General features: G+C 37.9%; 1 protein-coding gene across 2 annotated transcripts in view; it reads right to left on the reverse strand.

Moving 5' to 3' along the window:
* Nucleotides 1-20340, reverse strand: part of CDH13 (cadherin 13) — a 509852-nt gene that overhangs the window by 51840 nt on the left and 437672 nt on the right. For both annotated transcript variants that reach the window (XM_080410698.1, XM_080410697.1), the window contains exons 9-10: nt 10817-10999; nt 9575-9828 (exon numbers count right to left, since the gene is read on the reverse strand). In XM_080410698.1, the coding sequence (XP_080266824.1) occupies nt 9575-9828; nt 10817-10999 (437 nt within the window). The remainder of the gene's footprint in view (nt 1-9574; nt 9829-10816; nt 11000-20340) is intronic.

A 20340-nucleotide genomic window follows, 5' to 3' on the forward strand; every position in this document is an offset into this window, starting at 1 on the left:
TGCATTTATTTTTTATATATAAAATGCTACCAGTGGCCCAGAGCTGAATCTCTCGAGAGGCTGGGCCTTAGGCAGGTAGAATTCTATTGGAATTTTCCCATTTGAAAGAAAAAAGGGGAAACATTGCTCTGACAGGCCCACTAAAATAGGTAAACGTGTAAAAAGGTTCTCCAGGGTTTGGACTGTTCAATGAAATATGGGTGAGACAGGTTAGTATCTCCGAGGCAGTGCTATGCTAAGTACTACCCAATGGAGCTGTCCCAAGGGATCACATGGATAGTAATTATCTAGCTCTATGAAGAGTAGGCATGCATGTCTCGAGGCATATTTACCTAGAGCATAATGGTCATAAAATAGGAAGAAGTCAGTCCCTAGTAATTCGCATTTGAACCCAGAATGAATCTGCAGGGTTACTGCTGCTTAACAAAGTGCATAATTTCACTCTTACTCAGAAACTATTTTACAGAAATTGGCATCCTTATTATTAAGTTAATAGAAAAATTCCAATTGAACTCTACAAGACTTTTTTCCTATTACAGTAACATTGCAGAGCTCCATTTAGTAAAAATGAGTGCTTAAACCTTCTGACAATTTCTTCACTGAACTTAAATTCCACTCCAAGAATAACCGTATGTGAGTCTGAAAGAAGATGGGGTTCTTTATGCCTCGAAATGCACAGAACTAGGCATGCCTTGCAGTTGAGCAGTGGCTGTAGACATACAACAGGAGTTGTATGTCTTTGGGAAAGCTTCTCCTCTGGGATCAGATCCTACACCCAGATTCAGTGGGAGCTTTGCCACTGAACTGAGTGTGTCCATGATTTATTCTGTCCTTATTCTGGAGATGGCAAATTAATGAAATACAGCCGTAACACTAGCATCTCATATCTTCCCAGCAGGGCAAGAAGCCATGAAAGTACTACAGCATTTCCCTTTTCCAGTCAGGACATGAATTGCCAGACAACACCTGCTCTGTTATCATCTGATATCTATACCTGCTTTAAAGACAGAAGTGATGAACTCCACAACAAGTACGGCTTAATTATATACTCCCACTCGATGTCAGGAATCTGGCGTAAACACATTACCAGCCTTTCTGCAAAACTTTTGAGTGCTCAGTTTTCCAGCATTTGCCTTTGTATAAAATAACACTGGTCACTGGATCTACAGTCTTACACATTACAAGTCCAAATATATTTCTGTCAAAGCACCACTGAAAATTGTAACCACGTATGGGTGTGCACGTGTGATCTAACTTGGCTGAATGGGACTCAAGAATTCAGTGGCTTTAAAACATTAACAGAAATTCATATCATGCCTGTCCCCATCAACTTGCCTCCTCACACAGTGTCCTCAAACTTGATAGCTAACTTAGCATAATTAAGATACTCTTTACTTCTTCCAGAGGCAAAATCCTGCCTTTTCTGGAACTAGAAGAGAACAGTAAATGACATAGTGAGTTATTGTCAAGATCCGACTTCCAATGCAAGCATAACTTGTGACTGATATACACTTTTGTTATATTTCTCAAGAAGATCTGCAATATTGTTTAGTCAGTGACATGAAAAATGCACCCTATAATTTTACAGTTCACAGCCATTCATTCTGAGTGCTGACATGGTTGAAATCATAATGTGGCAAAATATTGTTATGCAGGATAAAGACAGAGGGTCTAATTAAACTCCCCTTAAATGTTACATTCATCCTTATTAATCAAGAATTTGGGATTCTTAAGGTAGTATCAAGGGAAGTTAAAATTGGTTTCTATGGCTTATTTGATTACATGGATACACAGATTCTCAATTCTATCATCTATAGCTTTAATATCAACATATTAAGTCTGATTTATGCCAACAGAGCAGGGCAGATGGAAAATTTTAGGAAAACGATCTTCTGACAAGTATTGTCAGGAGTGATAAAGTCTGGCTTCAGGTAGCTAGGCTCCCTGCAAAAATGTGAATTGCTGGGCTGAGAATCCCTGGGACATCTGCTTTAGGTAGTCTTTAATAATTTAACTCGGACACTTCTGCTATTTCAGGGACTAATCAAAGGGAGAGGGATTAATCTTTTTCTTCTAAGTAAAGGGAGCCTGTTCTTCCAGGGAACTGCTTCATTCAGTCTGGGTGAAAATTTGCTGTCTCTTTTCTACTAGGAGAGGATAAGGAAAAAATAGGTGCTATAGCAACCTGTTTATGTACACTAATCTTTCCCCCAACCTTGGCAACTACTAGGAGGAACAAAGCAGTAAGACAAGATGTTAGCATAGATAAAGTAAGTGTGGGAGTTCCCCAACTCCCCACAAGGCAAAACCTGGCATGGCAAAGTTTAGCATCAACTGGTTAGATGGGGTTGGCCTTAAGTACTAAAAATTAAGATATACAAAAGCAGACAAGGAGAGAAGAGGCCTGACATCTGCTCCAACACAGAGAATATCAGTAAGAAGAGGGCAAAAAGAAACAAGGGAGACTTAGAGGAGTTCACCACTAGGAGCAATACCAGAAGCAACTGAGAAATCAAGGAGCCCTGGGGATCTCCAGGGTGCAAGAAGGGAGGTGTCGACAGGTTGGCTGTAAATTAGAGAAGCCAGGGAATGCCTGTGAGTGATAAAAGGACTGAATAATAGACTTTGGGAAGAAGACTATTGGCATCTGTTCACTACTCTGAGGAAAAGAAGGTCCTGCAGTACTATAGCTCAGCTACTAAAGCTGACAGAGTTGAATGTGGCTTTCCTGAATGGTCAGCGTCAGATGCTGTCCACAGCTTTTATAGGACCTGGCTTCCAGATTTGGCAGTTTTAATTCTCTCAGCACTGGGATTTTTCTCCAGTCATTTATTTTCTACAGAGAATTTTTTTTTATTTTATTATTATTTTTTACCAGCTGCTTCCTCCCCGCACCTTAAATCAGATTCAGTGATATATCTGCACAGTGCCGACCAGCTACAAATCATCTTCTGCACAGGAAAAATGGGGCCTGATTTTCCTCTTCAGCTATTTTCACCCTTCCAGAGTTACATCAGCATAGCCATGGGTTTGAGAGGAGAATAAAGGAGGTACAGTACCACTTCAGAAGCAACTTTGCTTCTTTCCGACCTTGCTGTAGGCCTAAAGCATTTTCTGTATGGGGAAACAGGGATTTGTTCACTTTGTTCAGTAAACAAAAAGGAGGAGTCAGTTTGTTCAGACAACAGCAACAACAGAAGATGCACTTTTTTTTTCCATTGGTTTTCCCCTTCAGATATTAATATTATGATAGTTACATCTGTATCCAGTGATTAACTACACAGATAGTATTAACACATTCGTGAAACAGTTTCAGTACAAAGGCTGCTGTGGAGAATACTGTTGAGCTAACAGGTGACAGGTAAGTACCTGCAATTTTAAGTGGCAGTTGTGTAGCATGAGGGAATGGGCCCAGTTCTTCCTTTCAGAAGTGATTAAATCTCCCTTTCTGGCATTGCTTGCTGGATACCCCAATACAGGCAGCTACCTAGGGTTAAGAAATTTTGTGTCTCAAAATTTTGCAGGAAAGACAGAAGAGGAAAAACTTTTTGATTCAAGCAGATTCCCTCTCTACCTGGCGTTCTTTCTAACTTAAAAAAAAGAAAGGTAAAGAAAAACAATACACTGTCCAACATACAGCAACTTCAGGTCTAGAGATGTGTTACAAATTCCCAGTGGCCGGTTTCAGACGGGCCATAAATAAAACTACAGAGCCAACTTGAGATGCTCTTGGGTGTAACTTACAGTGAAAAACTCTGGTGCTGCTTGCTGAGAGCATAGCCCAGCCATTCATTTTATAGCAATAGAACTATTCTTCTGTCTGCACAAGGAAAAGAAATCTCCCGTGGTTGGGTATCAAAGAGAAGTCTTTCAGACTCTAGGAGACATGCTTAACAATGACTAAGTGTGTTACTTCATAAGCGTTCACTCTTTAAGGCGTTCTATCCCTCTCTCATTATACAGTAGTTCTGTAAGTGATTGTAGCGTATCCCAAAAAGCAAGTTTATCGACCTCCACCTGCAACAAAAGTGCTTTAAAAAGACTTAATGTGCAACTAAGCATGCAAATCTGATCCCTTAAGTGTTTGTGAAGAATGTGATTTGAAGCCTCATCCTTGTTCAGAGGGGGTTCGAGATCTCTGAAAAAATCCTGGCAAGAGACATGAAAAAGGTTTTTTGAATTGTCTTTCCAATTCATGGCTTATATATTCCCTACATGTAATGGTGGTGATTAGCAACAAAGAGAAGTAACAGAAATAAACTTGCTTTTTCCAGTGAGTTCTCCAGCTTTCTCAAGTATTTTGAGATCTGTAAGAAACTCACTGAATTATAAATCCTACTTCAGTGCCATTTCAGCACTATTTTACAGAATTTTAGGCAGTCAGTTTTTTGACAAAGAGCATGCAGATCATAGTTTCCACCATTAAGAGTTTGGAAAGTTTCCACCAACTTCCACCAACTCTATAGGCACTGACCTCAAAGTTACGATGCTGCGATCTCATGCAAAATGTGGCCCAGTAGTAAAAGTCCCCAGTCCCAAAGGCAATGGCCATCCCATTATCCAGTGGCTCTTGGTGAAATGAAAAATAAATGAACACGATCTCTTTTAATTCAGTGTCTGTTAGGTCCAGCCTGACCCATCCCCATGGCCAAGGATGAAGCCTCATTATTATATACACGTAGCTTACGCTATAGAAAAATGCACTTTATGTAGAGAGAAACAGAGACTATCCACCTTTCAAGCAGACCAGCAGCTGTTATTTGGAAATGATGACAATAATAAATATGACTTTGCTCCCATTTCCAGACTAGCAGAGCTATCGCATTCACAACCGGTACAACAGCATGTTACTTAGTCGAATGTCCAGGCTGTGGGTTCAACGAGCAGCTGGGCAGCTGGATCCAGCACAGGCTATTCTAATCTGAAATGATTCATCTCAAACAAATGGAGGTTTACTGGTTTCATATTTGTGTAATTCCACTAAATTAATGATATGGTGATAGAAGGAGACTAGAATCGAATAAAAGGATGTCAACTTCTGAGAAAAAAATTGACATTCTATAGATGAAACTTCACCACTAAGACAATGTACCTATGCTTCCAGAAACCACAGCTATGTGGGGTAGCAGGATTCAGGTGCAGATAAATTACACACACATAGACACGTATATAACTTATTTGCATATATTGCTTCCATGCCACTTTTGGCACTTTCATATTCCCATGAAACTCACTGCAGTTTGGGTTCTGTTTCTAAGTTCGCCAGCTTCAAATACTGCATTTTAATTCTGCTTAGTAAATTAGATATGCTTTAGAGCTATAATAAACTTTTCTTGTGAAGATATTTCTGAAGCATTGAGTCACATTGCTTACTGAGAATAAATATTGCAATAATGTATTTACATAAATAATTCAAAATCCAAGAGCACAGTAGGTAATAAAAATATATTGCCATGATAAACCATGAAACCACAGAACAATGTTGCTTTAATTAAAAATTACAAATACACTGCAGTAAACAACTTATTTACATGTACTTAAAAGTCTAACTATTGAATACCCTGGACTTGTTGAATCCAAGAAAGGGAAAAATACTGAAACCAGTCCCTTCATACAAATACAGAGGACTGTAACTGTGTTTAATTAAGATCTACTGTTAATAATGGATTTCAGAGAGTGAGGTTCTTTTAATTTCCCAAGGTAGGAAATGTTATTAAATTTGGCCTTTAACTTTTCATTGACATGTACACTTGAAACTTCTGATTAAAATTTCAGAGGTTGAGAAGAAGCACCCAAAATTAAACTCTTAAATCTGGCACAAAAATAACAATGATCCCTGATTAAGAAATCAAATTTCAGAAACTTCATTACTGTTCTATTAATAAATTGGTGGGTTATAATTAAAATGAGGCCTGCTGGATTTCTTTCATTTTTTAATTCTAAAAAAGTTTGAATCTGTAGAGGGAATTAAATACTTTTTTTAAAAAATAGGTTAATGAATCTAAGAAATGTGATCCAACTCGAACAGGTTCCTTTTCTTTCTGGGAGTGATCACAGCAGAACAAACATTGTCCACACAACGGGGTGTGCTCATGAAAAATTACTGGTTCTGTCTGCTCCTTCCCTTTTACAACATCCATAGTCCAAAGCTCACTATCCTCGCAGAATTTTCACAGGAAATTATAGATGTAGGTATAGCTGTGAAAGTCGGTGTTAACCAAGTTTTAAAGGGGTGTGTTTTAGAGTAAGATTAAACTTGATGCTTACATTATTTAGCTGGTCAATATGAGCGTGCAGTTCTTGTTTCCAGGATGATGTTTCTACCTCTGCCTTGAGTTTCTTTGAAATGTTAACGTCAGTAGATCAGAGAAGAGCTGACACCATGAAAGTTCACTGCTAATCGTGTGCAGACAAATAGCTAGAGCTCAAGGTATGTGCTTTTGAGTCTTACAAATACTTGGAGTCATATTTTTTTCAGTGTAATACATTTTGCCAGCTTGTTTGAGCTTTTAAATGAAATTCTTTCTCAGTCTGCAAAAACACTTCAAGCTGAAGAATAAGAAAGAAAATTGCTTCAAAAGTACAGCTGCCTTTAGGAATTTTTACAAAGTAAGCCATGTTTTTCAGAGAGATAAGTAATTTGAATCTGATTCAGATATGCAATGTTCAAAGAATAAATTCAGTCTAGATGTGGACAATGGCACAAATGGTTTCTATATACTATTCATGGTTCTTGAAATGCATTTATGATGTTATATCTAGTAACTGAATTTCCTGATTACAAATAATCATCAGCTCACCCTACAAGTTTTATATAGAAAAATAACTAAAAATATCTCCCTGCAGTTAGGCATATCTCAGTTGTTATAGGTTGAAAATAATAATAAAAAAGTAACATTACTAATTCTCTGTTTGTTTGCATTCACCTGCACATTTTCAACAGATACATGATTTATTGGGGGTGATGCATATTGTTCACACAGCACACAATACAAATTTATTGCTTCTTGCAGACACAAAACATTGCTTGCCTGTGGTCATTGTTATTTAGTGTAATAGCTCATTCAACAGTCTGTATCGTGCCTGCTTAGCCTTTATTTTACCTATATAATCATAGTAAGGATTCTGATGATCTATAGCAGCACGGTCTGAAAACCATGCGGTTTGATATATACTCTCTATAAATATGAAGTCCTGGACCTAGACCCAAATTCTAAACATGCCTGTCTGTAGATACTTGTTGGAAAACATTTTGGCCAGACCCAAACTAGCGAGTAGCTGTTGCCTTTATACATGCATTTTTACACTACCCTTAATTGCAGATGCTGTTCTCATATACTAGTCTTTTTTTCACGGCTAGTAGCTATGTGTTTCAATAATACCTGCCAGTGTTAAAAGTATCTTTCAAAAATGCTATTTTATGCTTTCCTGTTGTTTTAGCAAAAGGACATACAGGTAGTCACATCAGCCCTTTGTGAATCATTCCACCATTTCCCAGATTTTCAGTACATTTGCATTATTTTCTTCTAACTTATACAGCCACTTCCTTCTACATAGTTGCTGTCTATGATCATGCCCCATTCCCAAGCCAGTCTAGCTTATTTCTGCTCTTTCCTGCACATGGAGAGTAAGAAAAAACATAGTCTTGCTTTTGGCTAAAAACCTTCCAGGTTTTGGCCATCCAGGTATGGTAAAACAACTGGGAAAATTCTATTTAGATTACGACCTAGTTACAGTCAAGATTTGAGAGTTCTTTTGCAGCCAGCTGTGAGATGTGGTAGACTGAAAACACGTTAATGTTACCTAACTGGTTACACACAATACTTAAAGCAGGTTCGAGTTCTCAGTGACTCATTGGTTATGTCCTATAATTTTAATGGCAACATAGTTCAGAGAAATTCAGCAAAATCAGTAAGTAGGTCAAGGAGAAAAATTCAGATAATAGTTTTTGGATTGTTGGTTTTGATAACCAAATCTTTATACTTTCTTGGCTTTTCTAGCATAAAAAAAATATCAACTGTTACATTAATTAATATGACTTTCCTTCCATGAAAATACATAGATATATGCAGAACTTCAACAACTGTGTTTCTTAAAGTCAGTCCCAATCCAACTGGGAATCAATATCTTTTCCCTACACAGTCCAGATTCTGAGTAATGCTTATGAAGGTGATATTGCTGCATCTGACAAGCAATAGAAATTCCACAGGTTTGCCACCCATAGGCACAAATCTGTATGACCACAGTGAATGAAATAAGGAATCTTTGGAGCAAAAACTAAAATTAGGAATCAAAACGCATTCTGCAAATAAATAAATTTAGAAAACAAGGGGAACGACATACGCTAAGATATTTTAATGGCAGAAATCAGAGGTGTTTTTGATAGAGAAAACCTGAAATATTCATACTCCATTAACTAGGTATTTCTTAGATGATGCAGAGAATTGGAACTTTTAATTATCTGCCTCGCCTTTTTCCCCCTTCCCTGGAGATGAGCAGGCTTGCCTGCTTAAATTCATCTCACCATTCGAATCCACGGCTGTCAGCACGGGGCTTTGCAATGGCACGCTTACTAACACTTGCTACTGACAGAGAACATCTCCAAGATCAGTAGCTTTCTTTTATTGTAGAACTGTACATATGTCAAAACTTCTTTAAGAAGTGCACAATCACTGCTAAATAATCCTGATAGCAGAGAAATCTATGTCTATGGTATAGATTGACAGTGCACATTGTTCAGGTTACACTTTGAAATCATTCTCACAGAGATGTTTATGCCCTTTTTATATACATTGATATCGAGGGGAAATTAGACTCACAAGTAAGAACAAAAAATTAAACACAATGCCTAACCTGCAATTCTCAAACGCTGAGAAAAGCATTCTGCAAAGTCAATTTAGTAGGAGAGAAGAAAGGAGTCGATCTTTCATTTTTCAACTAATCTAAAAACAAAAGACCAGACCAGGTAGATTAACGTATAAGATGATGGCACCACTTCATAGTCCTTGCACCATGGCACACATATGGGATTATATTGTCATACCACAGAAATAATAATTTACTTTCATCTATCAGAGCAAATCCAAGTCTTAGTTTACTGTGACTTTAGTGCTTCACTGGGAAATACTTACTCAGCCCTTGAACGCAAATGGACAGTCATTATTTCACAGAGAGACATCATAAACTGACTTAAACCATATGTAAACCAGGTAAATTATTTCTATACACATTATCAATTTTCACGCATTTTTCTCTGGCTCTCATGAAGGAAGAGGAATAAACAAGCAGGGGAAAAGTGATTTTAAAAGACTATGTGCAGCTACGTCTATTGCTTGTGGCACTCGAGCGTTCTACTGCAGTAATCTCAGAGCCTGGAAAACTACTGTCCTCTGTCTAATGTGGTTCTTTGCTTTCACCATACTCAATATCTTCACTGCAGTGGGAAAAACAAGTAAATTGGCACTTATTATGTAGGGCCCAAACAACTTCAATTTAATTCTGTACTCACAGGCAAATTATTGGGCACAAAAGACATACTTTCTGATAGATGAAAATTAGAGGGTACTGTACTCACCTGATAGTCTGATGTTGCAAAGTATCTGGATCAGTGGCATTTACTGTTAGCACGACACTGCCAATGGGGATGTTTTCTTGTTTTGTCACTGTCATTGGGTTTGGGTGGAAAAGTGGACCTTCATTCACGTCTTCAACAGTGATCTGAACTGTTGCCGTGGAGCTGGGGCCATAGGCTATGTCTGGAATCAGAGGGTCCTCGTTTTCTACTTTGATCAGCAGCGTGTGAAATGCCGAAATCTCATAGTCTAAAGGCTGTAAAACACATTATAAAACCAGAGTGCAAGGTGCAAAGACAGTACTTAACACTTTTTCCTTGTACCCCATTGCAAACTCAGGGAAGACACAATCACACAGGCAGGGACAACAGCATTCCTCGCATCTGGTACTTGGTCAGAGTTCAGCATTAGACACAGTGGTAGTTATAAAGTGCATTGAAGATAATGAACGTAATGGACTTAACGGAGGATGGAGACATCCCTTTATCCAAGAACATATACTTTTTTGCCATACCTCACACATAGAATTTAATTCTAATGTATACATGCTTATTTATGATGTAATATACATTTAGCAAACAAATCAGTAATACTTAGTAGCTACTTATGATAAGTAACATGAAGTTATTTTCTCAACTCCTACCTTGAAATTAAAAGCATTACCATGGAAATACATGCCATTTGTCTAAAGAATTGAAAACAATTCTTCTGAAGTCAGAGAAAATTCTGGTACAGGCAGCAACCAGGGCTATTTTCTTTCTTTCTTTAAGTATGACATATAGGATTAACTTCATACAAAGATAGGCAAGAAAATTTTTCGTGAGACTTCAGAAATGTGGGGCCAAAGATGGCTCTCCAGTTCAGTCCGAAGCCACGTCCCTTACTTCCCTGGTATTTGCAGCTGTGTTCTCTAACTGAGAACAAAATGTGGCCCTTGAATTCAAATGACGCCTAGCCACAAACAAAACTTTTTGTGAAGTCTCACTATTAATTTTGACACTTACTGCAAAACTAGCTGTTATTTAAGCACAGTGGTGATATATTTAGCAACAGGCAGGTCCTTATAACTAAAGAAGTAAGGTTATTGTGACCGAGGAAGGGGTTATACATATTTTCTGGGGCAAGGGCTGGTAGCCAACTACATATTTTTGAGTTAATTATCCTTGCTGTGCTTTTGCTTATGCACTATATCCAGTGGGTGGACCTTACAGTAATAATGCAGTACAACAGCAAATTGTTCTTACTTTGACAACAGAGAGCATTCCCTCATTAGTCTGGGGATTGGTATGGATTTCAAAACTCTGCCCTGGATTTCCATTAATAATGGTGTAGACAGCTCTCCATGCTCCAGTCGCTGGGTCATCTCTGTCACCAACGGTCAAGTTTACTATTACACCTGTGACTCCCTCTTTCACTGTGGCTTGAAACTAGGAAAAAAAAATAATACATAGAGAAAATTGTTACTATTTTCAATTAATGACCACATACACACACACAAAATATCCAAGCCAGCATTAATTATTTATGACAACAGGAGAAAGATGTAATCCTTGATTGAAACTGAACGTTATAGGCTCTAAATAATACATTCTCACTCATGAAATATAAGGTAACACATTACAGCTGCTCTTCATTTAATAGATGGCAGATAAGCAGCAATGTGATAGGAATCAAGTTGTGAAAGATTCTGATCACAAGACAACAGTCCATCTTGTAATACTGGAAAAGTGAATCTTGGAAATATATAGTGTTGCGTAGGTGCACGTGCTATCAGAAAGGGAACTATACTGATAGCGAAGCAGAAGATATGCTGACTAACATAGCCCATTCTTGCCCTTGAATGTACTATTATTTAAATATAATCCAGTTTTGCATTTCAGACTATTATTTTCATAAATTACTCCACCCATAATAATTTTTCACCATACTGTTACCAATACATGAAATATTTTTCACAAAAAGTGTTCCCATACCATTTTTTTGAGGGATTGCTCTAACATGCTCGAAAATAATTGGACCTCATGCTACCACTTTGTCTGCATAACTAAAAGTCAATGTTAGCTTCTTTTTCCAATGGAAGAATTTTTTATGACCTTGTGAAGTTTGTTGCATTGCTGTACTATTCAGCCAGCCAAACCCTGTGAGAAAATTCTAATTTACTATCCAGACAAACAGTGTATAACAACAATCTTATTTATGTAGGAAAAATATTAAGCAAACCATTGGAAAAGCTTGTAAGGGTCAGACTTAATAACACTCCTCACCTTTCAAGTACTTGAGGCTGACGTGCTAAAAGCACTGTATATAAGAGTGGTAATACCTGCTTTATAGGTGGATAAACCAGAATGATAACATACCTAATCCTGAGAAGTGCTGAACATCAGCAGCACCACTGTAGATCATTACAAAATCTTAGCATTTCTAGGGATTAAGCCTTGAAAAGTCTGAAATTACAAACTTTAATGACACAAATAGGCTTTGCTGTACGTGCACTGCTTAAAAGATACATCATGCGGTGACAATATATCACTCAAGGGCAAAAATCACCCAGGTGGCTTCAAGACCTGAATAGACTAAATGTCTTTTGCTCTGCCTTATAGACCACATGAAGCCATAACACTGCAGAAGATTTTGTGAGACTACTGAATCCAGAAAATGGCATTTTATTAATATATAGATTTCACAATCTGGACAAATAGCAGGTAAAATGGATTTCCTCATAGTAAAATACAGCGGAGACAACTATGTCTTTTCCTGCATTCAGTTATCTTTGTTTTCATTTCTTCCAAAAGATTTATGTTTCCAAAACGTTTTTCAATTTAGCTGTTTGAATGTAGGCATTCAGTTCAAGCTTTCCAACCTCAAACCTGATTTTATTAAAGGATGACATTAATGATTGCCTATTTCTACCTTCTTTAGTGTATTTAAGGAAGAAATGTAAAGATTATTTTGATTTTGAAAGTTAATATGTGACAGGATGTGATTGAGCTTTGTTTCCAACAGATTATTAAGTTCATTGACAATTTAATTAACTCTAAATGAGAATATAACAATATTTTTGCTTGCTATAAAATAAACAAAAAAAGCTCTATGAAGAATCTTGGAAATAACACAGGAATGATTACCAAGATTGTGTTCCTTCCTGCTCAGCAAAATGCTGCCACTGGAAAGCACACTTGGACACCTCTTACTGTAACTGAAAATAAGTGATTAGCCTGATTGATATTTTTGTGTTACTTCATATTGTCTCAGCTAGAGGATGATCAGAACCATAAAGGCGAGAATTTTTTCCAGCAAGTGTTCAGTACCAAACAATTCCTATCGAGCTATGTAAAAAGGTGACTGGATTTCAAGGAACCCTGTCCTAAAGAATCTAACCCTTAGATCTGACTTGGCATCTGCTCCTAATTCGTATTGATCCTTCTGAAAAATCTTTTCCTTAATCCACTAGTCTGATTCAATTAAGTGTTCAATACTCCCTGGATCACCTTGGGAACAGTAATACCTGTTGGGAAAAAAAACATTTCAAGATGTGGCTATTTTATTCAGATACATAATTGTGAAGCCGGTGAGATAAATTAATTATGCTTACCCCACCACTGCCAGACTATGATAGGAAAGGTTGCCATGATGCGCCAGCTAGTTCAGAAAATACTGACTATCACTTTAAGGATACCTAATTCAAGGATATCTCAGCTAGGGTCGGCTTTCCTCTGCATTCCTATTTTCTCCTTATTTAGGAAGGGCTCTCAGTAGCTTCGATTGCAGTGAGCTAGGGCAGAAAGGGGACATAGACTTGCTGGGGGTATAAAACTGCAGAGCTGCTGGCACCTGCAGATCAAGGGAACGACAACGTCTACAGGCAAAGGCTGTGCCAAGCCAAGTAACACCAAGAGTAGTGGTGCACACCCCCCTAGCATTCCTTGCGTTTTAGAAATGACCCTATAAACACAGAGGGTGTTTTGAAGCTGTCTGGAACATTAGACTAAAATCTGTTCGAGATGGGTGAAAAAGTGGAGTGATCAAATCACAGAAGCTGTCACATGGATCTACTCTAAATTTATAACGTGAAAGCTGTAATAAATCACAGATTTGTGATTGCAAAAGATAAATACTGACTGTGAAATAGTGAAATATCGTGTATATTATCTAAAAGTTGAGCCCTTCTTCCTGTTCAGCCACCTTTATATAAAGAATAGACTTTATATCAAAAATAGCCTTCCCAGTATCTAGAAAAATCTGTTACATTTATACTGGATCCCTTTCAACGATAAAGTACAGGAATTTAAAAAACTATGAAAGGACAAAAATAGGAATTACATTTGGAAATAGAGAAAAGATAACCACAAGTTCATCATATTTCAAAATAAAAGGTTTACATTCTCAAAGCATGGTGCTTAACTGAGAGAGTCTGATCCAGTGCTCTAAAATAAAACCCCACAGTGGCTAACACAACTAATTGGATCACAAGTTAATTGATTTCACTCTTTTTAAATATCTGCACATCCCCTAAGCACCACTATAAATTAACAATAAAATAGATGAGTTCAGTACTTTATTTAAACTGCTATCATCTGCACCCATATTAAAAATAGTAAGTTAGAAGGCTGGAAGGAGCTATGTTCATTTACTGCTACTGAGGCATTTGAATATGTAAGGTTAACTTGATCTGTGGAGTGCTATGCCATATTGTCATTTCTTGTGTTTATCATGCATACAGCCTGGAAATTTTAGTAATTGTCATATTTATTTATAAACGTAAGGAAAAAAAAAAGACCTTATTATCCTTTTCTGCACCCAAAAGCTTCTGGAAAAAACACAGAAGAACAGACAACAGACTGATAACAACTTAGAAGGAAACAGAGTAAACAGCAGCCAGCAGTCTGTGCTTGATCATCTGGGTTTTGTAGACAAATGAGACTTTTAACGTGTAACTGAAACACACTGAGGAAATACAATGACAGATGTAGATGAAGAGATCCTCCAAGAGTATGAAGGCAGCTTGTGAGGAAGCACAAATAGACTTGAAAATATAACGAATGAGCAACGTTTGCCATCATGATGGACTGATGGGAAGTAGATATTGACCACTGGATGTTCTTGTGAGAGCTGGCAAAGGCGGTTCCGCTAGGCACAGAGGTCCCTGACAGTGAAAGCAAGCAGCTCGTATTTCTTGCAATGAAGTCAGTAAAGGGATGGCGAGGAAACAAGTACTGTTGAAAACACTGCTAGAGTACAGCCTGCGTAACAGTGCCTGGGACGGCTCTGAGCGGAAGGGATATTCTCAGTCCAGCAGTCAAACTCTGCTCCTCCCTCCCCTGGATATTGCAAGCCTGCTCCTAAACTGCATGCAGAGCTTGAGAAGACAAAATGAAAAATTATGATTCCAAGCTGGCAGGAATTTTCTTTTACTGAGTATAGGAAATTCAAGATGGCAGGTATCTAGTGAGAATAATTAGGCCTGCTAAAAGGCTAGCTAAAGGGAGAAGTGGGGAAACAAACTTAATTGAACAACAGCTTCATCTTAGTAGCTGTTCCCTGGCAGACCCAGAATATAACACTGAGCCAAATCCTCCTCCACACTGAGGTCTGCGGTGAACTGGTGGGACACGGCAGTGACAGCTCCCACTAAACAGCAAAGTGGCTCTGTGCGGTCTCAGGAAAAAACCAGTCTTGTCAGATTTCTGCCATGGGGCAGAGACGTGAAAAGATCACTTTGCAAAATGTTGTCACTTGAGAATCCAGGCACTAACCCCATTCTTAGCCTCAAACCCCCGCTAGAAATAGCGCCTAACCTGTATGAAAATTGAATTCTTATCCGACAGCCTTATTTAAGGCTTCTGTAGTAAGTGAGATTTTATTTACTGGCTTCTCAGAGCACAGGGTAACAAATGAACTGAACTGCCCCAGCATCAGCTGTATGCCTACTGTCCAGCAACAGCATGAGCATGCAGTACTAACCTTAATACCTTTATGAAACCACCAAAAACTGTCTCAGAGTGGGTACCGATATACCCAAATTAAAGAGCTGCCACAAGCAGCAAACACAGCGCAAGATCAACGTGCCTGGGGTTGGTGATCACTACCCCATGACTCATTAAGATTCTGCGTGCTGTGATTCCCAGTCAAGAACAAACAAATTAAAACTGCATGTCAGTTTGCATTTATCAGGGTGATATTCCAGTTGAAGGTATTCTGTGCTCCTATCACGTGTTTGTTTCCTCATCTATATCATAACAGATAAAAAATAATGGGATGTATTAATTCAGATGTCTCTATTAGAAATTCCCCAGGGAAACTGTATTATTGTATTTGTCCTCCTCCACTGAAGGCCACTTCTCTTGCAACTGTATTTTTCCTACATACTTTCTTGAAAATATGAAGACAAGCTTACACAATCTCTTGCAATCTGTTTGCTCTTTGTCTGTGTCTTCTACTTTACACGCTGTCATTCGGTATGTGTGCACTTGAGTGGCCAGTATTTATTTGCTAAGGAAACAATGTATTTTCCATAGCTCTGTATCTGGAATATCTCCAAGGAAAAATGAATTTTCAATGTGATCACAAGGGTTCATACTCTCAAGCAATGAGGAATAAGAACCTCCTAAATGTCAGTAATGGACATTTCTTGTGGAATTCACTGGGATACGAAGCCCAGCTCAAGCACTAACCACAAACCAAGCAGCCTGGCACTAGGAGCTCATCAGACTTCACGAACTGGGCAGGTGAAGTACTAGGTGGAGCTATTTAGTGTAACATCTGTGCACTGAACAAAGTGATACTGATGGTTCTTCAGTCACCTTTCATCTTGGCACCATCACCAAACGTGCTGGCCTGCTTTCGGGGGCCCCGGGGCGGGCTGAAAACAGGGGAGCTGAGCAACATCAGTTTATCCGAATTTTCCACGTGAGCAATGTAATTGCCAATTTTGTGGGCAGGGCAAATTGTAACTTGGTATTACATTCACCCTAATGTTTTCTACAGATTTTGAAGGTATTTTTCCTCTTAAAACTGTGCTTAGCCTTTACTATATGGAATAGCTGCTGTATTTCACTATAGAGAAAGCTGTATTAACGTAATGGATTCAGCTGATGTAAGGTGCACATGAAGCAACATATGAAGCACTTTGGAAGCCATTTAGATGAAAGATACTATGTAAAAATATAAAGCATTATCATAGCATGACAAGGATTTGATGGTGTAAACTAGATGTAAAACACAAATTAAAGCTATGAGTCACCTAAACAGTCTTTAGTAATTGTCATTGTCTTACTGCCATAATGCTGGCTCCTAGGCATTATATTAATTCTTAAAGTGTTTCTTTCATTTTATTCTATATTTTTTCTAAGTACGTAATATTCTTCCATTTCCCTGGTGAAATTACAGAAAGAATTCAATTGTTGCTTAGGAAAAATCTTTCTGAATATATGAAATTGACCATAATAATTTTAGATGCATTTTCACTTTTTACTTTTGAATTGTTTTCACAGGCTATGTGTTGTAAATGCCTTGTGATCTTTCAAGGCACACTCCAGCTACTTTACAAAAATAAAAGTACCGCTTAACAACAAAAGACTTAATGAATATTTTTGTCTACTTGGTGCTGTCGTTTGCAACAACAGCAACAAATCCAAAAGATTAATTAGCTAAAAGGAAGGCCAAACATTAAGTTCTGCTCCCTGTAACATGGCTACAATTTCTGCAGGCTCCATGTGTGTGCCTTTTCATTGAAAAACATAAAGATGCTGGATATCACTGGTATTAATCACAAATGATCAAAAAAAGGCAAGTTTCAACATGACTATCTCGTTTTGCTGCTCATCAGTCTGCTTGGAAAAGTACTGCCAAGGACTACTAGTAATGCAACAAAGAAACAAGAAAATATTAATCAGGGTTCCAGGTACGAGTCCCTCTGTGAGCAGTTTTCCATTGTGACAAAGCCAAGCTGTCTCTGGGATTCAGTGGGACCCCTTCAAGAATTCTTTAGGTATTAGGATTCATGATTGAGTAGGACAAGGAGAGAATGCAAAAATAACAGGGTAAAACGGATGGCTGGGTCATCTGCTGGGTGCTGTGAGAGTTGCCTGTGAAGCTGCCAGAGTGGTAATGAGAAAAGTTCTTCTATGCCTCTTGCAGACATTGTAAATCTTAGAAAATATTGGAAGATCTACAGATTAAGATCCCCATAAGATTCACAAAAGAATTTAAAGAACTCTCCTTCCTGCTCCTTTCCCACAGCAGTGCTGAAACCCCATTCAGGGCTGACGTTGTATTTCTATTCTCTCATTTATGTGCTTGCAGAAGACTAAAAAGCCATTCAGGGACTGTAAATAAGTGATGGTGAAGGATACTTGAAAATAGCCACTTTTTTTGAATCATTTTGAAGACTTCTGTTTACATTAGACTTTGACTCTCTCTCAGCCCAGCTCATGGCCCCACTGAGTGAAGGCAAAAAGATATTCCTAATACGTATTAATCATATGTTGAACGCTTGCTTCAAAGCCTGTTACCTCCAGGGTATACGTCAAATGTAGTACAGTTCTCTGAAGATTCAGAAAGAAGACAAACATGCTCCCTTTTTTTCAGAATATATAAGTAATTTAGAAAGGATTAATTCTTTTTTTCACTTTTCCACCTGTAAATGCAAGGTGCATTTTTATGCAATTATTTCTAGAATAAATCAAGTACCCACAAATACAACAGACACTTCCAGACTGATGGTTGTATCATAGAAAAACAAAGAGTCTTTTCTCCAGGTGGACAGAGGACAATGAAACATCGCTATAAGATTTACTACACTTAAGGTACTTGTGAGAAAAAAAGACTTGAAGAAATAATGATTTTATTTTCTTACCTGTCAAAAATTATTTCCTTTCAGGTAGGAAAAGCCTATGTTTAAAATAACAGCATCATAGAAAACAACAATCTGACCAAGCCTGAAAGAGCAGACTACACCTATTCACCTCTTGCAGCACCAGTGCTGCCTAGGCACCAGGAAGAGATCTGCTTTTCACATTTATGAGACCACTTGTGATGTATTCAGCCAACTCAGCGATGTATTATTTCTTCCTCTGTGCACTTCCCATCGAGAGTAGTGTTAAGCCTATCTTCTTTCTAAGATGCTGTATGTCTTCTTTAAATAGAACAAACTTTAGATAGAATAGACGTAGCTGGATTTTTCTTTCTTTTGCATCCACTGCATTTTAGGAGCAGAAAGGTTTTACAGGCTTTTTCCCCTATCAATCCACACAGTTCTCGCTTATGCTAATGACAATCATGAGGGATGGGAAGGAGCCCTTGTTAAATGCTCCTCTTTCACTTTTAGCAGACTTTTCCAATCCAAACCAACTTTTCTGATGCTGAAGATTAGCATCTGAAAATATATGATTGAGCTTGCTGAAAATGCCTAACTAATAGAAAAAAACATGCAAGACACCTACTTATGTGACAAGGAATTTATGCAAACTGTCTTGAGCCACTAAGACTGCTTCACCTGCCAGTCCTAGTTACAGGTGGGACGCATTTGCTCCATGGGTCAGATCAATAAGCAACAAATTTCTGCTACTGGTTCCCAGCCTGTCACTTTTGGGGGGTTTGGCTGGATGTGGAAAGGGTTCAGAAAAGGTGTCATCTTCAACTTAATGGTTGAAGTTAGCACCTGTACCATTTAGGCTCCCTTAAACAGCAGGACAGATGAATTTGCTCCCCTCTGAACAGTGAAGAGGTAGGTAAAAGGGGAATTTCATCACAACAGAAAGACTGTTTTGATAGCTTTAACTAACGTGCATAGGCAGAGACCAGTTCATTTGCTACAAAGTCTGGAAGATCTGGAGGAATGAAGGAGAAACTACACTAGTGGCTTTAGTCTCCTCCCAGATATAAATAAAGGCAATATGTCCTCTGTGCTGATGGAGAGGGAGCTGGGCAGTGACAAGAGCTTCAGTCGGTGAAAACTACTGATGATTTTTAAGTTATTGTCATGTTTACATTTAGGAGATAGAGAAGAGGGTTTGTGACTTCTTTTTAGGAAGGTAACTTCCAGGGTTTCTTCTCATATATGTACAAAACCTGTATTTTAGTGCTTACAAAAGCAAACTAATGGAAGAAGTTTAATAGAAAATGCTTCATTCTAAATAGGTCAAAGAACAAACATTTCCTAGACAAAATTCTGGAGAGATCTTGTTCACCTATATAACTACTAGTACAGTTAGGAATGAATGTTCTGTGAAATCCTAATTTCATGATTTCTTACATTTTTATTAACACAAATTTGTTTACTCCTCTATTCTATTATTTGAGGACTTAGCAATGAATAAGATATTCCTGAATACCTTACCAAACATGCCCTTAGAACTGAAAAGATCTACAACCGTGTACAGATTTGATGAAAAAAATAAAATTCCAAGAAATCCATTCTGACAAGCAAGGATTTATACATGTCTTGATGGGGAAAAAGGAAAAGGAAAAAGCTCATTAAGATGATGCTCTTTTTACTCAGGCAATCATTACCTAAAATGAGATACATTTTTCTATGCGTTTCTCCTGACATATGTGAACACCAAATAGAAAATGCATTCAGTTTTTTGAATGCACATAGTCTAATTTATGTGAATTCTGTAATGCTGTTGGCTGTTTTAAGTATTTGCTCAAACAAATTTTGAATAGTCATCTCCAGTGACTCAGCATCAATGCTGACAACTTGAAGTTCAGCACAATTTTTTGAAAACCCACCAGTCCTAGATTTAAAGAACCTAAGGGATAAGAATAT

Source organism: Falco punctatus, assembly GCF_963210335.1.
Source record: "Falco punctatus genome assembly, chromosome: 14".
Classification (NCBI taxonomy): domain Eukaryota; kingdom Metazoa; phylum Chordata; class Aves; order Falconiformes; family Falconidae; genus Falco; species Falco punctatus.